This window comes from Micropterus dolomieu, linkage group LG20, assembly GCF_021292245.1.
Source record: "Micropterus dolomieu isolate WLL.071019.BEF.003 ecotype Adirondacks linkage group LG20, ASM2129224v1, whole genome shotgun sequence".
NCBI lineage: Eukaryota > Metazoa > Chordata > Actinopteri > Centrarchiformes > Centrarchidae > Micropterus > Micropterus dolomieu.
Window position 1 is genome coordinate 11,828,617 of NC_060169.1, and position 27,739 is coordinate 11,856,355.

The following is a 27,739-nucleotide window of genomic DNA, read 5'->3' on the forward strand; positions in this document are numbered from 1 at the left end:
GCTCCTCCGTCAGACGTGACGTCGCTGGTCCCCCGCTGAAAAACTTCACTCGGCCGAAGTTTTCTATGTAGGAAAAACAAGGAGCCACAAAAATACTCTCTCAGACCAGGAGACTCGGAATGTGCGGACATTTGCACTTCAACATTGCATCCCGCCGTAGAAATGTTAAGACAGTTGTTTCGTTTCGTCGACTCCCTGGCTGTTGTGGCGACTATTTGTGCAGCAATGTTGTTGGCAAAAAGCTGCCTGTGTGTCACCGAGGAGGACGATGAGGTCCTGGAGAAAACCCAGCTCATGGAGTTTCACAGTAAGTCCATTCATCTGGATGCATCTGCTGCTCGGTGGTCCTTTCTATAATGTGAAAGACCTCCAGCAAAATACGCCTTACATCTTTATAGGATGTTCTTGTACTTGTTCTAACGTTAACTACTGGATAGTGTGTGGGGAGATGAGAATAATTATTAACATGTTCTCATTGTGCTGATTTGCTGTCTTGCGTGTGAAGCGAAGGTCATTGAGGTTCCACTATTCTCCAGTGTGTATCCACCAAAACTACCTTCAAGTCCCCTAGTGTCCTCAGAACCACAGTTTGAGCCACTGCTGTAGCCTGGCTCACATTACCAACAGTGACTTTTATTATCTGTAACAAAGGAACACCCAGAAGCTGAGTGGAAGCTTTTCCATTGTGTGCAAGTTAATTTTGAAGCTGTCAAGGTTGTTTGTCTCCTAGATAATCTCATTCTTGAAAATAAACATTATTAAACTTCAAGCGAAATTTGAATAAGGAAAATTCAGATGTTATTTATCATGCATCCCATACTGAACAGCAGTCTGGTTAACACATAATTATGTCTGCAGTATGGCTTAAATGATTAGTCAATTAGTAATATAGTTAATGACAATTATAAAAATCTGTTAATTTATCAATAAATAACATTCAGTTTCCAGCTTCTCATAGATAAGGATATTTTGCTGATTCTGTTTTTATTATTGCATTAGAGTTGATGCCAATTATGATATGATTAGTCAAAGGGATAGGAAATTAATCAGCAACAATTCTGATAATAATGGATTGTTACAGTTGTTCAGTCAATCAAAAAAAGGCTCAGATGAACTGGTTCAAGCTGGTTTTATCTGTTCAGTATAATTGTAAATTGAATACTTTTGGGTTTTAGACAAAACAAGCAATTTGAGTGTGCTGACAGTGTGAGAAAAAAACTGTATATATATACTTATTTGTTTAAATCTTAGCTGATTAATTAAATATATGATCAAAAGATCATTCAAAATGAAAATAAATAGCTTTCAAATTGCATGTCACCATTATCATGATACTCACATTGTCCACATCAGATCAGGCCTCAAATACACAATATAATGTTGTGTGTGTAAATTAGTGTTATGGTATAGTCCATTCTAGTAAATACAGAAGAATATCCAGACACTGAAAAAACAGCCCCACATGCAACAGTTTTGATCCCAGGCCTTCAAGATCATCTCATGCGGGTTATACAAACTGTTATTTGTTTTGGAAGATAACAGGTTCCTTCACGCCTTTATCTAGCTTGAATGTTGCTCCATTTTGGTGGTGAAACATCTAAAAAAAAAAGTCCACTGTCCAGTCTCTATGATACACATTCACTCCCTAACTTCCTCCCCCATGTGTTTCCAGAAAAGGGTCTGTTCATCCTGGAGAGTGAGCCGCTGAAACGCTGCATCACCGTGGATCGCTCTAACCTGGTGCTGGAGGACTGCGAGCGGCCCACGCGACGCATGCTGTGGAAGTGGGTCTCCCGACATCGCCTCTTCAATTTGGGCACCAGCATGTGCCTGGGCCTCAACATCTCGGACACAACGCAGCCTCTTGGCACGTTCGAGTGTGACACAACCCTCCCTGTGCTGTGGTGGCGTTGCAGTGGAAACATGCTGTATGGGGCATCCCAGTGGAGGGTGGCTGTGGCCGGACGTTTGGTGGTGGTAAAGAAAAACTCTTATCATGAGTGGAAAAGGTACAACACGCCCAGCGAGGGGCCTTGCTCATATCCATATGAAGGTAAACACCTAAAATATCCTGCATGTTTTAGGGCTGAGAGATATGGGTAAAAAGGTTATCACGATAAAAGAAAAATTAATATCATTCGATATCGATAATTATCACGATAAATGTCACCACAGCAATCATTTTAGTTACTCTCTGATTTGTCTGCACAGGACCTTTGTCATTTCAAATTATACCGGCTGTGTTTTTATTTGCAGATATCCACACTTTGTTGGGAAATGCACATGGCATGCCCTGCGCTTTTCCCTTTAAATACAACAACAAATGGTACTCTGAGTGCACGACTGAGGGGCGTGAGGACCATTTGCCGTGGTGTGCTACCACCACCCGCTATGATGAGACTGAAAGATGGGGCTTCTGTCCAGTGCAAGGTAAAATGAACACAAGGACACACCAGAGTAAGAAAGGAACTGAAGTATGTAGACACCTCCTGTTTCAACGTCATAATGCCCCAAAGTGAGGTCCATATTGAAATGGTTAGTTTGGTGTGGAAGGACTTGACTTACCTACGCAGAGCCCTAAACTCATCCCTGTCCAACACCTTCGGGATGGAACTGTGAGTCAGTCCTTATCACCTAACATCAGTGCTCATCTTCAGTAGTCCTCCTGTGGATGAATAAGGGGAAATCCCTGCAGCCAGGTTCCAAAATCTTTCCAGAAGAATGCGAGCTATTACAGCAACATGGTTTTGAAAGGAAATGTGCTTGAATCACATAAGGGTGTGATAGTGTCTTTTTACTGTCCTCAAATAAACCATACATTTTAAGATGTTTAAAGTATATTTCTCATTCTCTCTCATATCTATACTGTGACCTATCCAATAATGACAAAATGCCAAATAATCACCTCAAATTTTCTCAATCAGACCACAGTGAAATTCTTGGCATTTTTATCATATTAAACAAATAAAATAAAAACACAATATAATGCGAAAACGTGTTCTTTTCAGTGACATTTTGCTGTCTTCTCAACATTGTTGACCAAGATGCATACACTTCTACCCACACCTGGAGTCTTGTTCATAGTGACTCATTTCACCTCTTTCCTTATCAGTTTCCTTTTTATTCATGGCCTTATTCATAGATTCCAGTTGTGAGCATTTCTGGGAGTCAGACCAGGAGCTGCGGGCATGTTACCAGTTCAAATAAAAACACAATATAATGCGAAAACGTGTTCTTTTCAGTGACATTTTGCTGTCTTCTCAACATTGTTGACCAAGATGCATACACTTCTACCCACACCTGGAGTCTTGTTCATAGTGACTCATTTCACCTCTTTCCTTATCAGTTTCCTTTTTATTCATGGCCTTATTCATAGATTCCAGTTGTGAGCATTTCTGGGAGTCAGACCAGGAGCTGCGGGCATGTTACCAGTTCAAATAAAAACACAATATAATGCGAAAACGTGTTCTTTTCAGTGACATTTTGCTGTCTTCTCAACATTGTTGACCAAGATGCATACACTTCTACCCACACCTGGAGTCTTGTTCATAGTGACTCATTTCACCTCTTTCCTTATCAGTTTCCTTTTTATTCATGGCCTTATTCATAGATTCCAGTTGTGAGCATTTCTGGGAGTCAGACCAGGAGCTGCGGGCATGTTACCAGTTCAAATAAAAACACAATATAATGCGAAAACGTGTTCTTTTCAGTGACATTTTGCTGTCTTCTCAACATTGTTGACCAAGATGCATACACTTCTACCCACACCTGGAGTCTTGTTCATAGTGACTCATTTCACCTCTTTCCTTATCAGTTTCCTTTTTATTCATGGCCTTATTCATAGATTCCAGTTGTGAGCATTTCTGGGAGTCAGACCAGGAGCTGCGGGCATGTTACCAGTTCAAATAAAAACACAATATAATGCGAAAACGTGTTCTTTTCAGTGACATTTTGCTGTCTTCTCAACATTGTTGACCAAGATGCATACACTTCTACCCACACCTGGAGTCTTGTTCATAGTGACTCATTTCACCTCTTTCCTTATCAGTTTCCTTTTTATTCATGGCCTTATTCATAGATTCCAGTTGTGAGCATTTCTGGGAGTCAAACCAGGAGCTGCGGGCATGTTACCAGTTCAACTTGTACACCATCCTAACCTGGAGTCAGGCGCTCTCAACCTGTCAGGCACAAGGTGGAAATCTGCTCAGCATCACCAGCATGGCAGAGCACAGGTACATCAGAGGTAGGCATCTGGTAGAAAACACATAGGGACAATAAAACTGCTGAATGAAACATCCACCATGTAATTGTCCCTGTATTGCATCCACTAGAACTACACTGCACTAGTGCTAGAATCTGATGTTTATATTTTTCTTGCTCATTGGGACAGGAGGACTATACCGATTCTTTATTCATACAGCTTCACATCAGGTTGCGGCCTTGCCCTCCCTCCTTTTCAGTTATTGTTCTGTTATTGTTCTATCACTCTGTATTTTTTTTATCATTCTGCTGTCCAGATTATTTATAAATCACACAGTGATGTGTGAGACTGGCGGACTATTTACCAATTACCTATTTTCCAGTGGAATTAGATAAGATTTGTTGACAACTCATACATTTGTGATTGTATCTTGTGGTAGATCGACTTGCAAGTGTTGGAGCGATGGTGTGGATTGGGCTGAACCACCTGAAGGATGGGCGGGGGTGGCAGTGGTCTGATGGAGCGCCTCTATCATTGGTCAATTTCACCACAGGTACTGATCATTTGTTTACTCCAGGGCCAGTGAGAGGACAGTGTCTGTTTCATGAGATTTTAACATGAATATACCAAGTGTGTAATACTTACAGTACATTCATGATTTTTTTGTTTGTCAAAGGTATTTGCAAACAGCAGGATTATATAGTAGTTAAATTGTGTGGAATGCATTTTGATGATGGCTCATTAGCTCAGAAATGCATAATGCAATAATTTCACATCCAGTGTACCGCAGTCATTCTCAGCTGTTAGTTCAATATACCTTATGTAATTTAATGAGAAATGTGATCTCAATTACCTCAATATGCTATTTATTCAATGCATGTACTAGAATTTGTATTTGTATTTGGAATAAATGGTGTTTGTTGTAGTTTTAACAATAAAGATTGTTAGACTTCATTGATTCAAATTAAAAATTCCTCTAACATTGGCTGCAGCCAACAAATGTGAAATACTAAAATTATGGGCCGCTGTGAAAACATTTTACCAGATCTAACATGCCATTGTTTTGCATAGGATATCTAGTATCTCCCTCTTCATATAAAATATTATTTGATGTAAGTTTTATATAAACCAAAGGAAGGAAAATACATAAATAATTACATTTTAAACTTGATTAATTGAACAAAAATATACAAAATACATATATTTTCATAGTCCATATAACGTAACATTAATAATATCTTTCTTTGGCGTAATCACAAGGCTTAGTAGTAATTTGTATATTTTGTCACCTTCATCAAATGTGCAAGATTAGTTTGTGGCAAAGGGAAGTGTTACCACTTAAACGCTTTTTAATAACATCAGAAAAAAATTAAAAATGTGTATATATAATATAATATATTTACACAAATGTCAACAAAAAACAAAGGTTAAAAATAAAGCTGCTCCCATCACTGTGTTCCCATCAGTTCTGCCTGCCAGCCCACTACAGGACAACCGGCAGTGTGGAGTTTACAACTCAGCCTTTGAGGGTCACTGGCAGAGTCTTTCCTGTGAATCTGCTCTGCCTTACATCTGCAAGAAGACACCTAATGACACCCGGAGAGCTGAGCGATTAGGTGAGAGCATATGCACACACATCGCATGAACACCTGCCATGCTGACTGCTTCCCTGCATCTTCTTAGACTATGGCAGGGATAAATTATGAGTCAGTGCAAAATGCCCATAGACTGTATATGGAAATGCCACAAGAAGCTTATTTAGTTTTTGTAGCTCAGGCCTCAACAGCTGCAATGCACCTGCGGTGTGAACTTTTGAACTATCGCGCTGTTGGTGGCTAGACATGAACAGTGCCTGCTGTGAATCTGTGTTACAAAAATGTGCTCTTCTGGTCTGTCCTGTTCTGATTTCTCCTCCCATCCTGATTCTACTTTCTTTTACAGAGGATTGGCAGTATATCCACACGGAGTGTGCTAATGGATGGTGGCCTCATAATAGTTTCTGCTATCGGATGCTGTCAGAAGCAGAAGCAGGAAGCTGGGAGGAGTCTTCCCGGGCCTGTGGCTCTCAAGGGGCAAACCTTACCAGCCTCCACTCGCTGTCGGAGGTGGAAATGCTGCTCAACCTTCTGGCTAACTGTAAGGAGCATCATGCAATACATGAAGTTCTGTTTGTTACAGACACTCTGAGGATATACCATGGGAATACTAAATACTGTTTTCTTTGTGTGAATACCTTGGTGCGTGCAGTTTCTGGGGAGAGTATGGAGGTGTGGATTGGTCTCTGGAAACAGGCATTGTCGCCAACTGTAGAGTGGTCTGATGGCTCACCAGTAACTCTCACTCTCTGGCACCAATATCATCCCTCTCACAACCTGACGGATGCAACACTCTGTGCCAAAGCAGACAGGAAGGTGGGAAACCCTGTGTTGGTGCTTTTTTATGTAAAAACAATCTTGAAGCTCAATATTAAACATATTTTTTGATTCATTGATAATTGGATGGCCTATATCCACATTACAGCCTAAGGTGATGACAGGTGATCAATAGTTCAACCCAAAGAAATGTACTATATTTTAAGACAAGGAAAAGTACCACATTTCTTATTTGAGTAGCTAGAACCATCAAACAACTTTAATCGAATAATGATTAATCACTTATCAAAATAGTAGTTTTACAAATGAATGAATTTATTGTGTATGCTGTAATGTTTCTATGCATTCATTGGGTGTTGCTCAAAATGTAAACGTCTTTCTCAGGAAGGTAACTGGCTTTTAGCGTCATGCGATGAGCGACTGCCTGCTTTGTGTAGAAGAGAAAGCCAAAATCCCGTTCATCATCTTGGAAGCTGGGATGAGGGTTGTCCTGAGGTAGGAACATGAACACACAAGTACATATATCCAAGTCAACATGTACTCGGTGGCTGACGTGTCTTGGAGCAAGACAAGAACACTCTGTCAAGCACTGTTTTGTGCAGTAACCTGCAATAACCTCACATTACATTATTACATAACACTTAATGTTCTTAATTTACCTCTGATAAGACTTTACTCATAATGTGGCAAAACTCTGGTTTAAAAAAGCAATGGTAACTTCCACAAGCATAAGATGTTTGGTTTCAGGTTGTAATGATTTTCTTTTAACGTATGTATTCCTTTTTGGGGGCCTCCCTTTGCAAGAACAGTTGTGTCTTAAAATCAAAAAGCACTAGTTAAGTACAGTAAAAAATGACCTCATAGATTCTTACATAACTAAATAAATTGCAAGACGAATGGTCTATTTCTGACCGAAATTGAAGTGACTTATTTTTAACCTCGTCAGGCAGAATAGTGCTGTGCAGCGTTATAATAGCTCTACAATCACTCCATACAGATCAGGACATGCACCAGGCGGAGCCACACGCCTGCTGCAGTTTAGCTTCAGAGCAAGGGGCAACCCTTCAGAAGCACAATGAGCTGATTCACTGGACTGCTGCTGACGTATTGTCTGGCATTCGTGTTGCTCCTTGACTCTGTTTACAAGAATATCAGACTCCTGAGTCACCAGGCTTCTTCATACCCCGGTTCATGAGGCCAAAGAGCCCTGAAGGAACAATATCAGTGGACATGCTTGAGCAGTCTCTGATGATTCCTGCCACGGTTTTAGCAGACAAAACTATATCTTCCAGTTTAGTCTTTTCACTGTCTGTATTGTACAATCAGGTAACAAATGTAACCATGTTTAATGTTTACCATGGAGTGTGTGATTGTAATTGCGTTTTAAAAATAACTCCAGAAACTTTCGTTTTAAAGAAAGCTTTGAATTTTCATGTCAGTGTTAGTGTAGGCCTCTACACAAGTATAGGGTGGATGGGGGGTAGATGGGATATAGGGGTGAAGGGGGGCGGCAAATTGACACCACTTGTCAAAACACCCCCTCCCCACAACCTAACACACAGACTTGCATACACACACATACCTTCATATAATTGCACAAGTTTTAAATAGTATTTCCAATATGATACCTGAGGTTTGGTAATGATGCAAAAAGGCAACTTTTACCTTACCTTGAGTAATAAACATTTTTAGCAATAGTGTGGCTGTATGGAATTTTGTACAGGCATTCATTGTTCCCGGAGGAAGAAGCATGCAGAATTTGGTGATCTCCTGACATTTTCTCTAGTGCAGCAATGAGGTTGAATTTTTTGGGTTTTGAGTGAAATGTCATCATAGCTATTAGACAGATTGCCATTAAATTTGCTACAGATATTCAAGGTCCCTAGAGGATAAATTCTAATGACTTTAGTGATCCTCTGACTTTTTATTTGAATTTACCCAATACTTTGGGTTATGAACAAATACCTAAGTGCTGACATTCCCATCCTCCTTAGCTGTAAATTGTGTTTAATGCTAATTAGCAAATGTAGTTGCTAACAGACATAGTGAGTAAACAGGGAAAAACTTCAGTATCAGCATGTTAGCATGCCGATGTTATTGTGCTGAAAGCACTGCTGTACCTTAGTGCAGCCTCACGGAACTGTTAGCATGGCAGTAGACTGTTGACATCAAATTTTATATATATAGCGCTTTTCATGCAAAATTGCAATACAATGTGCTAAACAATAGCCTACAATGAAATACAATGGAAATACAATAATATAGAGAAAATTCAAAATTCAAATAGATTAAGGGAATGCTAAGACAAAAAGTTACGTTAAGATTTAAAGGTGTTAAAAGATTGTGATGCCCTTAGCTCATCTGGCAGGCGAGGACTGTAGACACTAATTGCTGCCTCCCCATATTCCTTGTCCTCACCCAGGGAACAACTAAAAGGCCAGTGCTTGGAGGACCTGAGTGATCTAGAGGGAGCATACATAAAAAGCATGTCTAGTCTAGACAAGCATTCAAGCGCGGGTCCATGGAGTGATTTGTACACCTATAAAAGATGTGTGCCCTCCCTCTGGTCTTACTCTTGTTACTTCAAAACCCTTTTTCGTTTAAGAAAAGAAGCAAAGTTCTCAGAAATGTTGTCTAAATGCAAGCAGGTGTACAAGAACTTTGCCTGAATAAAAACGGGCACATTTTGGATTTAAATCAGGATCTGATCAAAGAACACTGTAGGTAAAAACATATCTCAAATCTGGCAATTTTTAGTACTAGACAATTTTCGATACCTGGTGCTTGGATTTTGACAGATTTGTGAACAATATTTAAGAGAAATAGGCCTTTTGTGTACATAGAGATGTACATACATAGAGTGTATATGCTGAATGTCACTCCTGTAGCTCTATTTTGTAGTGTTTATTCAGTCCATGACATTCTTATCATTGTAAGTCCACTATGAAGGTACTATATCGGATGATGTTTTTGTCTTGTGGAATGTAAAAAAAGAGCTGTAAATAGAACATAAATGGAGTTCGATTAGTAGAATCTTTGTTGCTGATGTTGCAGGGCTGGAAGCGACATGGCCACTTCTGCTACATGGTGACTACCCATGAACAGAGCTATGAAGATGCACTGATGGGATATTACTGCAAGGCTCCTCTCCTTACTGTGGGAAACAGGTGGTGTATTGAGCAAATTATTTATTGTATTGAAAAAAATGTTTTTGTAGTTTTTGGCAATTGGAGCTTCTCTCCTCTTTTCTTCCTCATGCAGATTCGAGCAGGCATTTGTCAACAGTTTGCTGAGTGAGAGTGGGGCCAATAGCAGCAGGTCTTTCTGGATTGGCCTCATGGACCAGGAGAAGAAGGGAGAGTACACATGGCTTCCCCACAATGGCTCCTCTCTACCTCTCACCTTCACAAACTGGAATAGACACCAGCCAGGTAGCCAGTTGTTGGAAATGTTTTGTTTACTGTCAGTGTGTTTAGTTGGAGATTTGGCTTAATGATAATAATCTCTTACACGTTTTAACCTTCTCCAATTCAACTCCTTCATCTTCTCCTTGACTTTTTATTTCTTTAGTCAGTGCTGGTGGATGTGTTGCTATGTCAGGTGGACCTGCTTTGGGTCACTGGGAGGTGAAAGACTGCAAGTCCCACAAGGCTTTGTCAGTGTGCAAGCAGAGCATTAGCAGTTACCACAATGTCCAGCTGCCAGAGCATCACATTGATGCCTACGCCCCCTGTCCTCCAGGGTGGGAATCACACTCTGGACTGCTCCACTGTTTTAAGGTTGGCTCCTCCTCATCTCTTCCCTGTCCTGACTCATGTTTCTTATCAATCATTCTCCCTTTACCTCTCTTATTTAACAATGATCAAGTGGTCCTAAGTAGACCCTCACTATCACACTTAATATAATATTTGCTAACTATTCCTTCCACCTGTTTATTTTCTATCCTTCATGGTCATAGGGGACTTTAACCTATCCCAATATGCACTGGGTGACAGACAGGGCACATTCTGGACACGACATATCAACACACATAAACAGACAAACATATTCACATTCACGCCTTCAGGCAATATATTTTCCACAAGGTCAGATAACAATTATTTTCATTTATTATCAGTTCATTGTTCAGTTATTTTATCAAATAATTGATTAATCATTCAGTCTATAAAAAGTGAAAAATGCCCCACACAAGTTCCAAGAGACCATGTTGACATCATTAGATGTTTTGTTTTATCCAACCAGCAGTCCAAAACTCAAAGATATTCAGTGTTTTTGTATATTTTATCTGTAACTCTCAGCTGACAGTAAGTGTTTCTCTTCTAGGTGTTCCACGATGAGAAAGTCCTGATGAAGCGTTCCTGGGTGGAAGCAGACTTCTTCTGCCAGGCCCTCGGGGCTCAGCTGGTCAGCTTCCACCACAATGAGGAGCAGGTGTTTGTTAAGCAGCTCCTCAGTACCATGTTTGAAGGGTTGGTACAGCCCTCTGGGCCTCGTTAGTGCAGGAATGTTATGGGAACTGATAATTTTATCGGTTGAGGTGTTATGCGGAAAAGAGTAGCGAGTGAAGAATCTAATTATTGGCTTTCGAAGATGAAATGTGGTGTATTTGTGTGTGGGATTTTTTATAAACAGATGATTACTTTCCTGCAGGGAAAAATAATATCTCCAGTGATTAAACAAAGCAACACATAAATAAGTCAGTTAACCAGTAATTTGTCAATTGCAAACCACATTTGTCAATTGCAATTGTGAAACAATAGTGGATTTCACCTGTTAAAAACCATTGCAGTAGGCCCGCTGTGAGGAAACAAAGGCATGCATAACAACTTGAGTCAATCTTGAGTCTGTTGACGGTTAAAACAGGACTGGACAAGCTTACTGATATGATTCAAAATTATTTTACCAGAGGCTTGATGTTGTTGGCAATGGTACCAGTGAATTGCTTGATCTGCACATGCTGGTTTTCTGGGCCAATAACAAGAATCTCTCCTTTTTTTTAATTAATTCGACAAATCCAATATTTCACATCTGCTGGACATCTAAGTAGACGGAACAGATCAGGGTTATTGGGCTTAACAGAGGGATATATTTGCATAACAATGAAATTCAGCACCATGTCCTCAAATGATGTGACCAAGCGGAAGCTTCTACAAGGAAAATAAGAGGTCCTACAAATGTAGTGGGGCACTCTGAATGTTTTTGCATCAATGTGATGAAATACTTTGATTTGTCAGGTATTTCATTCACTGGATTAGCAAAAAAACAGACATTTTTGTACTTGTTCCATTAAAATATTCTCAGAATTTCAAGCAAAATGTACATACAGTTAACACTATATCAATATATAGTGAACCTATAAAGTGATAAGCGATTTGATTTACATTGCCCACACCCAGATCACAATGGTGTCTCACATCAATGGCCTATTTGTCTGGTCTCTAAGTCTTCCAACTAAATGAAAGGATATAATATATTATATTTACTCACATGCAACTGGAAAAATTTATCCCACAGTGTGCTGGTGAAGTACATTAGTCAAAGTTTTACAACTCACTCTGATGGACTTGTGTTGCAGTGTGTTTTTTGTTCTGTTCCTGTTTTTTAGAACAGAGGGTCGCTGGTTCTGGGTGGGTTTAAATAAGAGAGACCCTGAACATCCCGGAGCCTGGGAGTGGTCTGATGGTTCTCCTGTAAGTACATAGTGATCTTCACCAAGTATCCACATGCCTTGCTGTAGCATGAGGTCACAATCAGAGCTTGTATCCATCATGGTTTTGTCTTGTGTGTCTGTTTTGCGCAGGTGGTGACGTCCTTCATAGAGGATAAGAACGAGGAGGATGACAGGAGGGATTGTGCTGTCTACAGTGACCTGACCAACGTGCTCACGCCGCAGCCCTGTGACACCAAACACGAGTGGATCTGCAAGCTTTCCAGAGGTAAACACCCTCACACTACCACTCTCCACACAGACTCACTGCAGATATATCACATAAATACTGTAATATTTACCAAACTCTGATTTATATTACAGGTGATAAACTGAAAAAACCCTATTGGTACACAGAGCGTAAGTAGAAGTTTAATTTACTTCACTGCGTATGGCGAGCTTCATATATGCTGATGCTGTAGATATTGTTAATGTCTCTACTATTATATGATGTAAAGCAAGCCAGGCAAAAAATGGCCTTTCTTTTTTGAATTTTCTCTACATTTTAACTGAAAACATTTATCATCTGACAGAAAATACTGACTGACCATTGAAACCACATACAACCCAAAGCAAACAAATACTTATCACACTTAATATCATACTTTAATTTATACTTAAATTCTTAATATTGTATTTCTTTTTCTCCATATTTTAATCCTACTACTGCTACATTTGTCTACTCTAGATAAACAGCACTTTGCTTTGCAGTGATGCGTTGCTAAAAACCTGCTGCTTTTTAACCACAGAAATAGGAAAACAAAACTGCTGACAGACATTCTGTGCGCTAAAAAACCAACCCAAATTACTTTGGAAAATTCTTTCATGTTTCCATATTTCTATGTTTATTACTGTATGTTAACGAACAGTATGTGGAATGGCATTATTAGATGTGAAACAGCATCAGTCAGTCAGCAACAAGAACTGTGTATTCGTTATACCCATCAATTATTTTAAATTGTGTTACTTGAAAATATGTACTGTATTTTAATTGTTCTCCTGGCTTCCCTACAGAGAGCGAGCCCTGGGTGTTTTACCGCGGAGCTGAGTACCTGCTGGCGAAGCAGCCCTTTGACTGGGATGCCGTCTCACTGGCCTGTCAGATGATGGGAGCATACCTGCTGTCCATTCACTCCAGAGAGGAGCTGCACTTCATCAAGGAGCGATTGCGGCGGGTTTGTTACTGGCACTGCTCATATACATTAATTTACAGAATTTCAGTATGGCCAGACTACTATATGTATATACATACAGTAAGATGGCAGCTATTTTATAGTGACTTTGAGGTGGTACCAGACAGCAGTACTGTAGTAATGTGTTTCCAGAATATTGCATTTGAATTTAATTGAATAATGCATAACATGAATATAGATTTATGTCATCGTTCCCATTTAAAACCAAAATTTATCCAAAAACACACACCCTAAGGCAATTGGCAGAATAAAAATTTTGTAAAAACACAAGTGTATATGATAGTATTGTGATAACAATATTCCTACTGCCAAAGTGAATTAAAACGTATGGGTTGCACTTAATTTCAAAAACCTAATTTGCACAAAACAACATCTGCAATTACTTTGCTGCACATTATAACAATATTTTCCTTGTAGAATTTTAGTGAATTATCCCACCTCTTGCAACTGATTGATTTACTTTTTCTCAGTGCAAATACTCTCACAATCTAATTGCAGTGACCAACATGATGCCAGGAGCATTGAACATAAACACAGAGGAGTACACAGCCAGAGCAGTATACTTAATCACAGAGGCTCTAATTCACTCAATGGCCCACTAGGCAATTCACACACAGTAAAAAGCAAACACGTGTGAACACAATTGACACACTCGTTCCTCATACAAACTCAAGTGTTTAGAGACACACTTCGACAAGCTGAAACGTACCTCATATGCGGACACTTTCATGCTCGAGTGCCCCCACACACAGGGAGCAAGAAAAAGGCTGTTTTTCGGCAGCAGCCTTTTGGACCACACTAAAGAAGTCTCTTGTGGTACTGAGGCTTGTGAAGGGATAAAGGGAACAAAACAAGGCAATGAAAGAGGCGAAGCACAGGCCAAGGAGAGCTCATGAATGGCCCCTCATGTCAAAGAGGCTCTGAAAAGCTGATTTTCCAGCCCATTGAGGACTGGATTGCAAAGGAGGAGGGTAAAAGTGAAGCAAGTTCTTTTCCATATCTGTTCCTTTCACTGTGTTTCCTCAGCTCTCTCTGGGCCCGACTGACTGGTGGATCGGCTTGTCCGTTGGGCTGCCTGGAGAGGAGGTCAGGTGTGTGTGTGTGTGTGTTTTGGAGTTTACACATTTACTGTTGCTGCCACTGATTTTATTAGAGCTGTCAACACTTAGTCCAACATCTTGAGTAAAGAAATGTTAATGTACTTACAACCCTTGGGCCTGTTTCACAAAGCAGTTTCCTTATAGATTGCAAACGGTGGCAGCCTCACAAATAGAAGATGAATTTGCAAATCCTACAGGGTTTTCGAATCCTCATGCATGTTGAAAATTTGGTGAAATGGGCTCCAGGTCTGTAGGAACAATCTAAATGAAGCCAACTGAATGTCAATAAAGTAAATTATTATTTGGGCAAATCATTTAAACAAATTTGAACTGAATACATACAATGAGAAATAGAGCCCTGCTACAAAGGGAAAAGGGCCTACAGATGTTGCCAAGTGAAAAAAGAAATATAACAAAAAGGAACTCTTAACTTAATGTGTTTTTTAAACTACCTACCTGTCTAAATAAACAAAAACATTTACTGTATATAAAGCCTCAACTGACTGGCTCTTCTACTTACCTACCCAAACAAAGCACAATACAGGCTAGTCTGACAAGACAAATAGAACACCTACAGTATGTGTCACTGCAAAGAGCTTTTATGTAAAGATAAATTGTGCTAATTCTGGCCTAGGCTCAGAGTAGGCCACAGCTATCTCAGATCCACAGATTATAAGTTCAAACAACAGCCAAGACACCTATGACAGGAAAATTACTATTTCATGCAAATGGTGGAAAATGCTCTGCTATTTGAGGGAGCTCAAAGAATCTGAGCACCTCTAGTGTGTTTCCATCCATGTGTTTTTATGCAGATTTTCAATTCGTGCATATAAATCCCCTGAGGGGGTACGACAGAAATTTGTATTATTTAATTTTTTTTAAATGTTAATGCTTGGCAGAGCCGGAAAATTCGATGCATTAATCAAAGCAAAATGTGACAAAGAGCAATGGAAAGAGCTTTAAAAATTTAATTCTAATGTATAGCATGTAACATGCATTCAAAGTTCAGTTCACTCAGAGTGAGGAAAAGTTATGCCATATTTCTTTAATTTTTCCACAACATTTGTGTTTGTTTGAGGCCTGACTGGTGCTCTTTTAATTATGACATCATGTTGTACCCTCTTCTGCAATTATTTAATGGCACCCAGCTGGACTGTAACTGTGCGTCTCGATGTGTCAGACTCCTAATATTCGCATAATAGTAGTGGAATGCATGAAAATATGCATTTTATTTTGCCAATTTTTCTGGAAATCCTGTTTAAATTGTAGCAAAATTTGAAAGAAAATTGATAAATATCATAGCACAGTCAGCGGAACCAGAGGTGTGGGATTTAGTAATATTGAGAAATGACAGTTGACAGTTTATCAAAGCTGTTTAGTACACTTGATTAATGTAATTGGATATTACTTGATAGAGTAAGTTAATGATATGTGACTTTGGTGACTTCATTGAGCGAGACTTGGGTGTTCTGCCTAAACGAACGCAAAGCTTCATTTTGAGCAGAATATATGTAGCAAGACAGCGGCAACAGTGGGATCCATGGATTGGGTGCTTTTCCAATTATAGGTGACGAGAGGAAAGACCAGGTCCTGGAATTGGTGGGATTCTCATAGCATTAGCTACATACATAAAAACCTACTGACAGGTAGGACAAGGACATCAGCTAGGAATATTCGTTAAATGTATTGTATGTTTGTTTGCAGGTGGAGTGACCAGACAGAGGTAGACTTTCAGAACTGGGCAGAGCAGAGTGCCAGTGTTGTCCCAAGGAAAAACAGATTGTGTGTCACTGTGTCCTCTTCGTCAGGTAAACATATGCACATACAGAAACACACACTGATGCATGTATACCTGCACATGCTAGAGTGTGTTGAGGTTTTCATTGTATATTGCAGGGAAGTGGTCACAGAGGAAATGCAGCGATCTTCACAGCTATGTTTGCAAGAGAAAGACTGTGTCTGTGGTGGAGACTCCCAGGGAGCCGCACTACATCGGAGGATGTCCGGAGAAATGGCTCTACTTTGGACACAAGGTTCAGACACACACATAGACATGCATGCACATGCACACACACACTCTCGAATCACTGATTAATTTCCCATATTGAAGACTTATGCAACAGAAACAGTATAGGAATATGGATGTATTGTCTGTCATTACCCATGATTATATGATGGGTTTATTTAGAAGTTTGAAGTTTACAATTTGCTGCCATCTTCTTTGTTTGGAGACAAAAAAAATCCAAGCTACAATCCGGAACTTAGCTGGGTTGAGCAGCAGCAGTCATCATGGATGTGTGTAATTGTCATGGAGACCTCTCAGTCAAGGCAAAGAAACCTCAGAAATACCTACTTTATTATAGTTAGAGTAAAAGTGGTATAATGTAGTTTTAAGCAGATACAGTATAAGCCTGTGTTGGTGTATTTGTCAGCAACATTAACTCCTTCTTTGTGCACCCATAAATGGGGACTGGAGTATTAACAGATAAGGAATGACAATGTAGAAAAACACAGTTGTAGTAACATAAAATATGTCATCATAGAAAAAGTTAAACCCTTTCTAGCTGCTTACAACTACATTTTAGTGTGCTATAAACCATTTATTAAAGTCTGTATAGTGCTTATAAATACAAAATGTGTGTGTGTGGGGAGAGGCCGTTAAAGTAATATGTGACTGTTTAAAATTGATTATATTTATTTTTTTGTAATGATGCAAACTGCAAAATATGCTTTATTGTATCTCCCTCTCCCCCTCAAATCAGTTTGGTCACTTCTCTAAATTCCCAGCTGCCTCTGGGGTTGAAGCAGGATGTTTGTGTTTATATTCGCTGTTCTTGAGTGACTTATGTTTACATCTTCAGAATAACCCCCCACTGATGGCGCTCAAGCTGAGTCAACCTCAAAAAAAGAACAAAACCAGCTGATCTTCTCTTAAATAATCTCTTCATCTAGACTGATATTAGATGTCAAAATCTAGTATTCTTTTAAATAAATTACTATATTGTTCAAATACTGTAGACTGTTGCTAGTAGCCATGAAATGTGGCAATTTTGTTTGTTCTATTTATATTATGTGTCCGAATATGCGTCCCTCCACAGAGTCTTTTCTAATTGTATCACCCAATACAATATTGGGTGATAGTTTTTTGTCTGAAAAACGTATTTTCCATCAAAACAAAATTAATAGTGTCATACCAAATGAGACCCATTGACTTGGAATAGATGCAGATGTCTTTAGCAAGACAATCATTCTTCTGCATATTCAACAGAATGGAGAGCCTTGTGGCAGTGTCTGTCTTTTCTCGCCTTGAACATAAACTATGGAACAAACAGTATTATGTACAGTTATGCACTTTTAGGGTGCATTTTATGCCTTTATTAGAGGGTTGACAGGAAATGAGAGGAGTGAGAAAGATGAGAACAATATGAAACAAACCACAAGGGCAATCCTATCTAGCTGGTTTTAAAGTGTATTTAAGTAACTTTACGAGCTAAACATCATGGGATATGAACAGTAAACAATGCCCTGTGTAATGTGCCTAATTTCTCTAAAATGTAATCACGAGAAGCAGAGCTCTTGTCAGTGCATAAAATCAGCTGCCAAACGTTTGCTTTTTTTCTTGTTTCACCAGTAATATGAAATTACATCCTTCTCTGTCGATCAAAGGAGACTACTTGCTTGGATTTTTTTTTCTTTTTCAGTTTGAATCCTGACCTCTCCAAACAACAGTCCTGGTGGTGATAGGGGCATAATGATTTACATTTCACAATGTGATATTCATGTTTTGTGTGGGATGTGTGTTTGTGTTGGCAGTGTCTCCTGCTTCACCTCCCTGGCAGCCCAAAGGAGGGAAAGAGTTGGAAAGATGCCCAGTCCATCTGCTCCGCATTTGAAGGTTCGCTGGTTGCTATAGAAGACGAGATTGAACAAGGTAAAGGCAAAGCGAGCTGTACTACTATGAAATGAATGGATAATTTCAAATACAAGCATCACTAGACAAGATTACTTTTTTTGTTTTCCTATGGCATGTTCCTTGTTAGGCATGTCAGAAAGGCATACTGCTCATTTTTTTTAGTTTTTGTTTTTTATTTTCATTTTGTCTCATCATTTCTGCAGCCTACATCACCATGTTGCTCCAGGGAAGCTCTGTAGGTGTGTGGGTTGGTCTACGGGATGAAGACACCATGAAATGGACCAATGGGAAAGCAGTCAGCTACACCAACTGGTCTCCAATCGAACCAAAGAGCTATCTCACGGTAAGCTCCTGCGAATGCTTCAGGTTGACCTATAATGTTAACCATGAAATGAGGCAATTTTTTTGTCTATTTATATTATGCATGTGAATATGTGTCCCTCCACAGGAGACTTTTCTAATCGTGTCTAAAAGAGTCCCAGCTTTTGCAGAAAATTACCTTTTTTAGTCTTGGTGTGTCTGTTTATGAATGTAGAGAAAGAGTGATATAGATGTGATGTAGATTATTATTATGACAGTATACAGTGGTGGGAAAAGTGTTTGCCCCCTTCCTGATTTCTTTTTTTTGCATGTTTGTCACACTGAAATGTTTCACACAAATTGAATTATTAGACAAAGATAACAATTAAACACATAATGCAGGTTTTATTGATGGTTTTTATTATTAAGGGGGAAAAATCCAAACCTACATGGCCCTGTGTGAAAAAGTGATTGTCCCTAAACCTAATAACTGGTTGGGTTTGCGATAACTGGCAATAAGTCTTTTACAGCGCTGTGGAGGAATTTTGGCCCACTCACCTTTGCAGAAATGTTGTAATTCAGCCACATTGGAGAGTTTTTGAGCCTTTTAACACTTTGTTAAGGTCATGCCACGACATCTCAATCGGATTCAGGTCAGGACTTTGACTAGACCTCTCCAAAGTATTAATTTTGTTTCTTAAGCCATTCAGAGGTGGACTGGCTGATGTGTTTTGGTTCATTGTCCTGCTGCAGAAACCAAGTGGGCTTCAGCTTGAGGTCAGGAACAGACGGCCAGAGAGTCTCCTTCAGGATTTTTTAGTAGACAGCAGAATTCATGGTTCCATTTACCACAGCAAATCGTCCAGGTCCTGAAGCAGCAAAACAGCCCCAGACCATCACACTACCACCACTATATTTTACTGTTGGTATGAGGTTCCTTTTCTGAAATGTTGTGTGACTTTTACACCAGATGTAATGGGACACACACCTTCCAAAAGTTAAACTTTTGTCTCATCAGTCCAGAGTATTTTCCCAAATGTCTTGGGGATCATCAATATGTTTTCTGGTAAAACTGAGACGAGACTTGATGTTCTTTTTGCTCAGCAGTGGTTTTCGTCTTGGAACTCTGCCATGCAGGCCATTTTTGCCCAGTCCCTTTCTTATGGTGGAGTCATGAACACTGACCTTAACTGAGGCAAGTGAAGCCTGCAGTTCTTTGGATGTTGTTGTGTTTTTTTTTTTGTAACCTCTTGGATAAGTCGTCGCTGCGCTCTTAGGGTAAGTTTGGTCGGCTGGCCACTCCTGGGAAGGTTCACCACTGTTCCATGTTTTTGCCATTTATGGTTAATGGCTTTCACTGTAGTTTACTGGAGTCCCAAAGCTGTAGAAATGGCTTTATAACCTTTTCCAGACTGATAAATCTCAATTACTTTTTCTCATTTGTTCCTGAATTTCTTTGGATCGCAGCATGATGTCAAGCTTTTGAGGATCTTTTGGTCTACTTCACTTTGTCATGCAGATCCTATTTAAGTGATTTCTTGATTGAAAACAGGTGTGGCAGTAATCAGCCTGTGTGTGGCTAGAGAAATCTAAAGATGTGATAAAACACACATGATTTATGTTTTAACAGGGGGGAAACCACTTTTTCACACAGGGCCATGTAGGTTTGGATTTTTTTCCCTTAATAATATAAAAACCTCCATTTAAAAACTGCATTTTGTGTTTATTTTTGTTATCTTTGTCTAATATATCAATTTGTTTGATGATCTGAAACATTTCAGTGTGACAAACATTCCAAAAAATAAGAAATCAGGAAGGGGGCAAACACTTTTTCACACCACTGTATACTCTGAATAAAATCAGTGTAATTGTGTTCTTAAATTTATGTTGAGCATTGCACTGCGAGCCAAGAAAAGCTCCAGGTCTTTTTGCTCAGTGCGTCTATGCCAGAGCTTGAGACTCTCAAAGTGATCACAGTTATGCTGTATTAGAACAGCACACTGCTATCATTTATCATTGACTTTCCAATTTAATATCCTCATTGTTCCTCAAAATACAACCACTGGAGTTTCCTGGATAATTTAACAAAACAACTATGATTACTACAACGTTGTTTCTGAGACATCTTATTTTGTTTTTTTGTTAGGTTGGTATGGTAGATACAGAGCCCATAAGCTTCAGCGACTCTAGCCTATAGAGAAGCCAGTTGAGCTGTGATTTAGAGCTGTAGCTTTGTCATAGCGGGCAGAAACAAATCACTGAGTCATAACTTATGGATTCATTGCTAACATTTTTATGTGCACACGCTTCTAACTTTTGATGTTTTATCAAAAATAGATCATTTAACTTGGAGAATTATGCAAACATCCAAGCCTTGAAGGTGCTCTAAGTGAGAGTCACCTGACATTGTCTATGCACAAAGTTGTAAGCATCAGTTCTCCTGTGTAAACGAAGTGTAAAATCAGTCTGAAGATGTGTGAACTGACATGGCCCACCTTCATGTGCGCTTTTGAGAATGGGTTTGTGTGTATAATGTGTACTTTATGGATCTCCAGGAGGATGAGTGGCTCAGTGGATTTGCTGATGAGCCATTATGTACTGTTCTGTCCAACAACCACAACTTCCACCTGACAGGGAAGTGGTACGATGAGAGGTGCAGTGAGAGTGGGTATGGCTTTGTTTGTCAAAAGCCTCAAGGTAAGATTCCCTCAGTTTCTTTATCTTTGATTTTATTCTGTTTGTTTTTCATTACCTCTCTGGACATTTTTCATTCTTTCTCTTTTGCTGTCAAACCTAATGAAATAAACTCTAAAAACACAATGACACCAGGGATGGTGGCCAGGCAAATTTCTATGAGTACACCAGGCCCCTCCTTTCATGTGACCTTGCGTTATTTGATTTAAAATAAAATTGATGGCATAGCTTTGTTAACCTTAAAAGAATAGTTAGAAATTTTGGAAAATGCACTTTTTCCCTTTCTTGCACAGTTGAATTAGAAGACTCCTATATCTGTCAGTAAAAATTAAGCTACAGCCAGGAGAGTTGGAGGTTGGCTTAATTTAGCATAAAGACTGGAAACGTGGTGTAGCAGCTAGCATGCACCTCTAAAGCTCACAAATAAACACTTGATATCTCATCCTAGAGTCTTGGAGTCTCCGCAAGACAAGACTCAAGGAAGTCACTAATTAGTTATGAAAACATTATCAAAGCAAGAAAGGAAATGCTAAACTATTCCTTTTAATTGATATGTGTGACAGCTAATCAACTATGCATTTATTGTGTATGTCCCAAACATTAACACTTTGAAGTAATCATTCTGACCCAGCTTTCCAGTATCTTACCTTCTTCCCACACTCATGTCTTTTGCCTTTTTTTCTTGTTACAGATACATCCAAACCCCCCACACACTCCTATCACCACCCTCTCCCTGACAATATTGAGTACAGGAGCCGCAGCTACAGGGTTGTGTCTGGCAACATGAGCTGGTACGACGCGATGCATATGTGCACAGAGAAAGATTCTGACCTAGTGACCATTACAGATGCCTACCACCAGGCTTTCCTTACTGTTCTTGTCAATAGATTGGCAGTCCCCCACTGGATTGGACTGCATAGTCAAGACGTATGTATCTCCTCATGCAATATATTCTGTATACCTCTGCACTGTGTATGTCTCCTATATGTTTCTGTCGGAGAAGTGGCATTATGTGTGTATCTTTTAAAGTTTGACATTTTGGGAGAATATGCGTATTCAATTTTTTACCAAGAGTTCGATGAGAGGATCAATTCCACTCTCATTTCTATGCGGTAAATATGAGGCTAAAGTTAGCTGTTGGTTAGCTTAGCATCAGCTAGCCTGGCTCTGTCCAAAGGTTAAAACAATTGCCTATAATTAACTGTAAATGTAACTAATTAACATGTAACTTCTTTTTTATCCTTACAAAACATCAAAGTGTAAAAACAACACATTATAGTTTCATTTGGACACACATAAGAGTGGTGTTCTCATCCAACTCGCAGGAAGAATGTGTGTAAGCATATTTCTCAAAACTACATTTAATACAGGTTAATGACCATGAATTGCAGATTATACCCATCTGCTTTCATGAGATGCATTTAAAATTTGGTAGAAGCTTTTTGTTTTCTTTACCAAAGAATAATTTGTGCATGACAGCACGTTATCAGCATTCTTAAACAGTGTGGCAGTCAGTTTCCTACCCCACACGTAATCACACACTCACAATCAATAATCATGTTGCTTGATCGTTACATCACGCAACACGAGTGTGTGTCACTCCTGGTAAATCAGTAGCTGGAATTCCCCACAGAAAAATGCATTTCCTTAACTAAAGCAACCAATAATTGTGACCGAGATGGTGTGAAGATTTCTTGTGTTTAATAAAACTTAATTATGAGAAATGAAACATACAAGTAAAAACAATCAATACATAGTCCACAAATAGCAGATACCCAGTACCTTTGACAGTTTATGGGACATTTTTTCTCAGACACTACACAATTTTTTGCAGCACCAGCCTACAGGTATTATATAAGTACAATAATTTGATAAACTAAAGGTTGCATAAGTGCAAAAGATGCAACACAGCAAAGAACAATACAGTAAGAGAATGTCAATGACAACACCAAATTCAATTAGTTAATCTAAACTAATTGAAAAATTATATTTATTACTAAACAACCTACATTTTAGGGTATATTACCCCCAATTCTTGTTAATCAAATCGCTGTGTATGCACAGATTCAGTTCAATTTAAGTTTACAATTTACAGTTATCTCATAGCGATTTTCATATAGAGCAGGTATAGACCATACTCTGTGATGTTATTTACAGAAACCCAACAATTCCCACCAAGAGCAAGCACTAGGCGACACAGGCAAGGAAAAACTTCCTTTTAAGAGGCAAAAACCTCAAGCAGAACCATGGCTCATGGTGGGCGGCCATCTATTTTGACCGGTTAGGGTTTGAGAAGAAAGAGAGAGCAAGAAAGGGCAAGAGAGAGAGAGATAGCCAGAAAGAGGGAGAGAGGGATGGGAGGGACTGCTGCATTAACTTCCATTCTAAATAAGCGTGAAGTGTTACTGGTATAGTGCAACAAGTGTCAATCCTTGACAAACACATTGGTGACTGTGCTTCCTTACAGGGTGGCATCAATTATCAGTGGTCAGATGGGAGTGACACAGTGTACACACACTGGGACGCAGCTGATGACGATGAAGACTTTGTGATGAGAGAGTGTGTGTACATGGATGTGAGTGGAGGCTGGCGGAGAGCTGACTGTGAAACTCAGCTACCGGGAGCCCTGTGTCATATTCCCCTACCACGTCAGTGAAACTTGAAAATCTGAGCGCTCTACATTGCATCTCTTCAGCTGTTGGGTTACTCATCATGTGTGAAAATATACACCATTTTCTGCCTTTCTCCTGCTCTCTCTCACAGGAAGTAAACCCTTTATCTCATATGAGTTTGTGTGTCCCTCAACGTGGGTGAAATTTGAACATGGCTGTTACAACTTTGAGCCTGTGGTGCAGAAACTTACATTTGAGGAGTCAAGAGAGCACTGCAGACAGAAAGGTATGGATTGATAAGGTGTGTAGCCAATACATGTGTATTTTTAACGATATGATGGAAAACTACAAAGACCTGCAGGATGGATTGCAGACTCCCCCTACAGGTCAAATAGAAGAGCTGCAGGTTAAGTGCCTGACTATTTCTTTGACAGCCTCATTCACTTCCTGGAGTCTCTGCTCATTGCCTGGTAACCTCACGGTGATCAGCCAGGCTAGCTGTTTTCCCCCTGTTTCCAGTCTCTCTGCTAAGCTAAGCTAACATTCTGCTACCTGGAGCTACATATTTACTGTACAGACATGACAGTTGTATCAAAAATCTCATCTAATTTTCGGCAAGAAAGAGAATAAAGTATTTTCTTTAAACTGTGCAGAAGTGAAGACTTTGTTGTCCTACTTTCCAGTCAACACCTCAGATGTCCTGACCATTGAGAGTGACACAGAAAATCGTTTTGTTCTGGAGCAGCTGTGGTCTTTGGGGTTCCTTCACCAGGCCGTATGGTTGGGGATGTACTTCAACATTGACGGTAAGAATCTATCACCCTCCCATAACAGATCAGATGACCACAATCTCCTGCAATGCCTTTTCATTAAATAGTGGCCTCTGCTTTTAGCTGATTCTCTGGCCTGGGTGGATGGTTCGCCTATGGACTACACAAACTGGCCCAACAAAGCCCCAGACTCTAAGCTGCTGACTGCAGATGCCTGTGTTACTACCAGGGTGGTTGACGGTGTGTGGCACCTGTCAAAGTGCACTGAACGGCTTGGTTTCATCTGCAAAACTGTCTCAAGTAAGTTGTGTCAGGGGCCGTAACTTGGATCTGTGAGGCCTTCTGAAAGAAAATTGGGCCTCCTGTCTTGAGCTCATACCCAGCATATTGGAAGATTGTTGGCCTTCTCTGTGTATAATATATACATTTTTACACAGGCAACAATGCCACAGGGTGAAATACATAAAAACTTTTTGAGTGCTGGTACCCACAAAATTTAAAGCGGCTATTATCAGTCAATCAATTTGGCCTCTTTCATCTCATTGTTTTGATTTTCCGGCCCGCAACTCAACTGTTTTTGTTCACTCATCAGTTTTTCAGCGAAAAAGAGACTGATAAACCCCCTGTACTCTACCTACCCAGCACCAAACAGCAGACAGTTAGCAACTAACTGGTGAACACAGTGGAGCATTTAGCAGCTGATAAGCTTGATATTTCCTCAGAAGTTGAAGCTGATTTACAGTCGCCAAGTGTTATACGAAGTGAAATATGACTCCAAAGGATTGATTATGTTGCTCTGTATCTGCTGCATGTGAAGACCGTCACTGTATGCTGAATGATGTGTATTTATTCATTCATGATAGAAGTGTTTGTTACTGTTTACAACCTGAACACTGTCTGTTCTTGCCACAGAAAAACAAGATTTACAGTACAGTAGTCATGTATGCAAAGTTTTAGTCACAAGATACAAGATGGAAAAAAATAGCTGGAAACACTAATTAGATCAAAATAAGGTTTTCTTTCTGATTCTTTTGATAACTGTGGCTGCACCATTTTTGACCAAGATCACATTTCATGGCGATGATCTTTCGAGATGTAATGTCAGTGTAGATTTTGTTCTTTGCTCACACCACGTGGTCTGAATACCCAAGATGATACATGATAAGTCATATTGAACTTCACTGCATGTGTTCTTTTGCAGATGTAATTACTGAGGTGGAAGTGGAACCGCTAACTGGTAAAGTGCACTTTAATTTGAATGATTTACACTTTAGACGATTGTATGTGTGCTTTATAGTAGGTGCAATAAGCATGAGCACATTGTTTCACGTTGTGAGGCTTGAAGCTCAGCAATGATGGCAGTGTATGATCAAACATGCAGAGAATGATACATTGTTTACAGAATCTGTGTTATAATGTGATGCATGTCACAAATAGATATCTGTACCTATGTAATTCAAAGAGGGGGCCTTCATATCACATACATAAAAGCTATCATGTTGGGTTTTTCAGGTTTACATCATGGTGTCATCCCCGCTGCAGTGCTGGTGGCTGTACTGATCTTTGCCCTGCTGGCAGGAGCGATGTGGTTTGCGTACAAGAGGAGCGCGTCACGTTTTCGGGGGCTTCCTACTCTTGGCAGCGCTTATTACAGACAAACCAGCTCACAGGCAACAGAGTCGGATGGAAATGTGCTGATCACAGACCTGGAGGTTCATTCAGGAGAATAGCACTCAATGACTCCCATTCTTTTTTTTTTGTGGTCTCTGTTGTTCTCCTCTTCTCGGTCTGTCTCACCATTTCACCATCAGGTATGAATGCCACATGACACTGCAAAGCTGTGACGCTGACTCCTCAGGACAGTGGTGAGATGATGACAGCAAACATTTCTGTCTTTAATTTGAGAATCTGTTTGAAGGATCCCAGTTTCTCCCTACAGTTTTCATTTTTTATCAAATAATTTCAATGAGACAAATATGATATTTCTTGTGTTGACACTGTAGAGCCCACATTTGAAATTCTAGACTAACACAGATCACATAAATGAGAATATTGACGAAGGGATGATAGAGAGCTTTAAACTTGTTAAAAGAGGTACTGGAGACTTAATGTATGTTAGTATGAGGAGTTAATCAATTATAATTGAAAGGTTTTAGGAAAATAATTTGGAAAATAAAGAAAGATTTTACACAACAACTGAACAAGTGAAGGAAAGTCTCCACTTGTCAGTGTCAAAAGTAACTGTCATTGTCATAAAGGCAGATTGATGACAAAATGCAAATTATAGTGATGTTTTTGATGTAATTTTATATATTTCATGGAGCTGTTGGGGCTGCACATATGATACAGCAATGTCATCAGTATTACTTTTGTATTTTATTTTATTTTATTTTTAAGTATACAAGCTGTTTATCGATACCATAGATTTTTTGTAAGTTCAAAACTAACAGAAAATGTCTAAGGCTATAACTGGTGATTGGATTAGTTCTTTTGTTCACGTTTGTCTGCTGATGCAAAACAAATTATGCATTTAGCACAATTTTGTTTGTGTTTTAATAAATTCAAGATAGGCGTAACAACTTCAGTTTTGTTGCTGAGGAACTCTGTGTACTGTAAATCATTACTTCCCCATTTAGTCATGTCCACTTACTTCTTTTTAACTCAAAGAGCTCTGACATGTTTTGGATTTTGAATTCTACTGTATGAGTTTTCAAAAGTTAAACTTGCATTAGTTCAGTGTGTTGACTATTTGAGACTTGTCAGACATCTATGTGTTGATTGAACTTGGATATGCAAGTTATCAGTTGACCAAAGAAGGCGGATGTGCAGGGATGGGAGCAAGAGAAAAAAAAAACTTTGAGTTTGAGAGAAACTGTC

At 39.4% G+C, this 27,739-nt stretch overlaps 1 protein-coding gene across 1 annotated transcript; it reads left to right on the plus strand.

The window, feature by feature from the left end:
* Window positions 1-27,446, plus strand: pla2r1 (phospholipase A2 receptor 1). Its single transcript, XM_046032857.1, has 30 exons — window positions 1-307; window positions 1,673-2,053; window positions 2,257-2,430; window positions 4,079-4,243; window positions 4,641-4,754; window positions 5,668-5,817; window positions 6,143-6,337; window positions 6,449-6,612; window positions 6,958-7,068; window positions 9,628-9,740; window positions 9,835-10,004; window positions 10,144-10,352; window positions 10,897-11,042; window positions 12,179-12,263; window positions 12,374-12,509; window positions 12,605-12,640; window positions 13,295-13,455; window positions 14,500-14,564; window positions 16,278-16,381; window positions 16,470-16,606; window positions 18,387-18,504; window positions 18,690-18,829; window positions 21,342-21,483; window positions 22,172-22,407; window positions 23,948-24,128; window positions 24,244-24,378; window positions 24,776-24,898; window positions 24,986-25,162; window positions 26,064-26,099; window positions 26,375-27,446. The coding sequence occupies exons 1-30, from the start codon at window positions 163-165 to the stop codon at window positions 26,590-26,592; spliced, it is 4,467 nt and encodes a 1,488-aa protein (XP_045888813.1). The 5' UTR covers window positions 1-162; the 3' UTR covers window positions 26,593-27,446.
* Window positions 27,447-27,739: the final 293 nt, after the last annotated feature.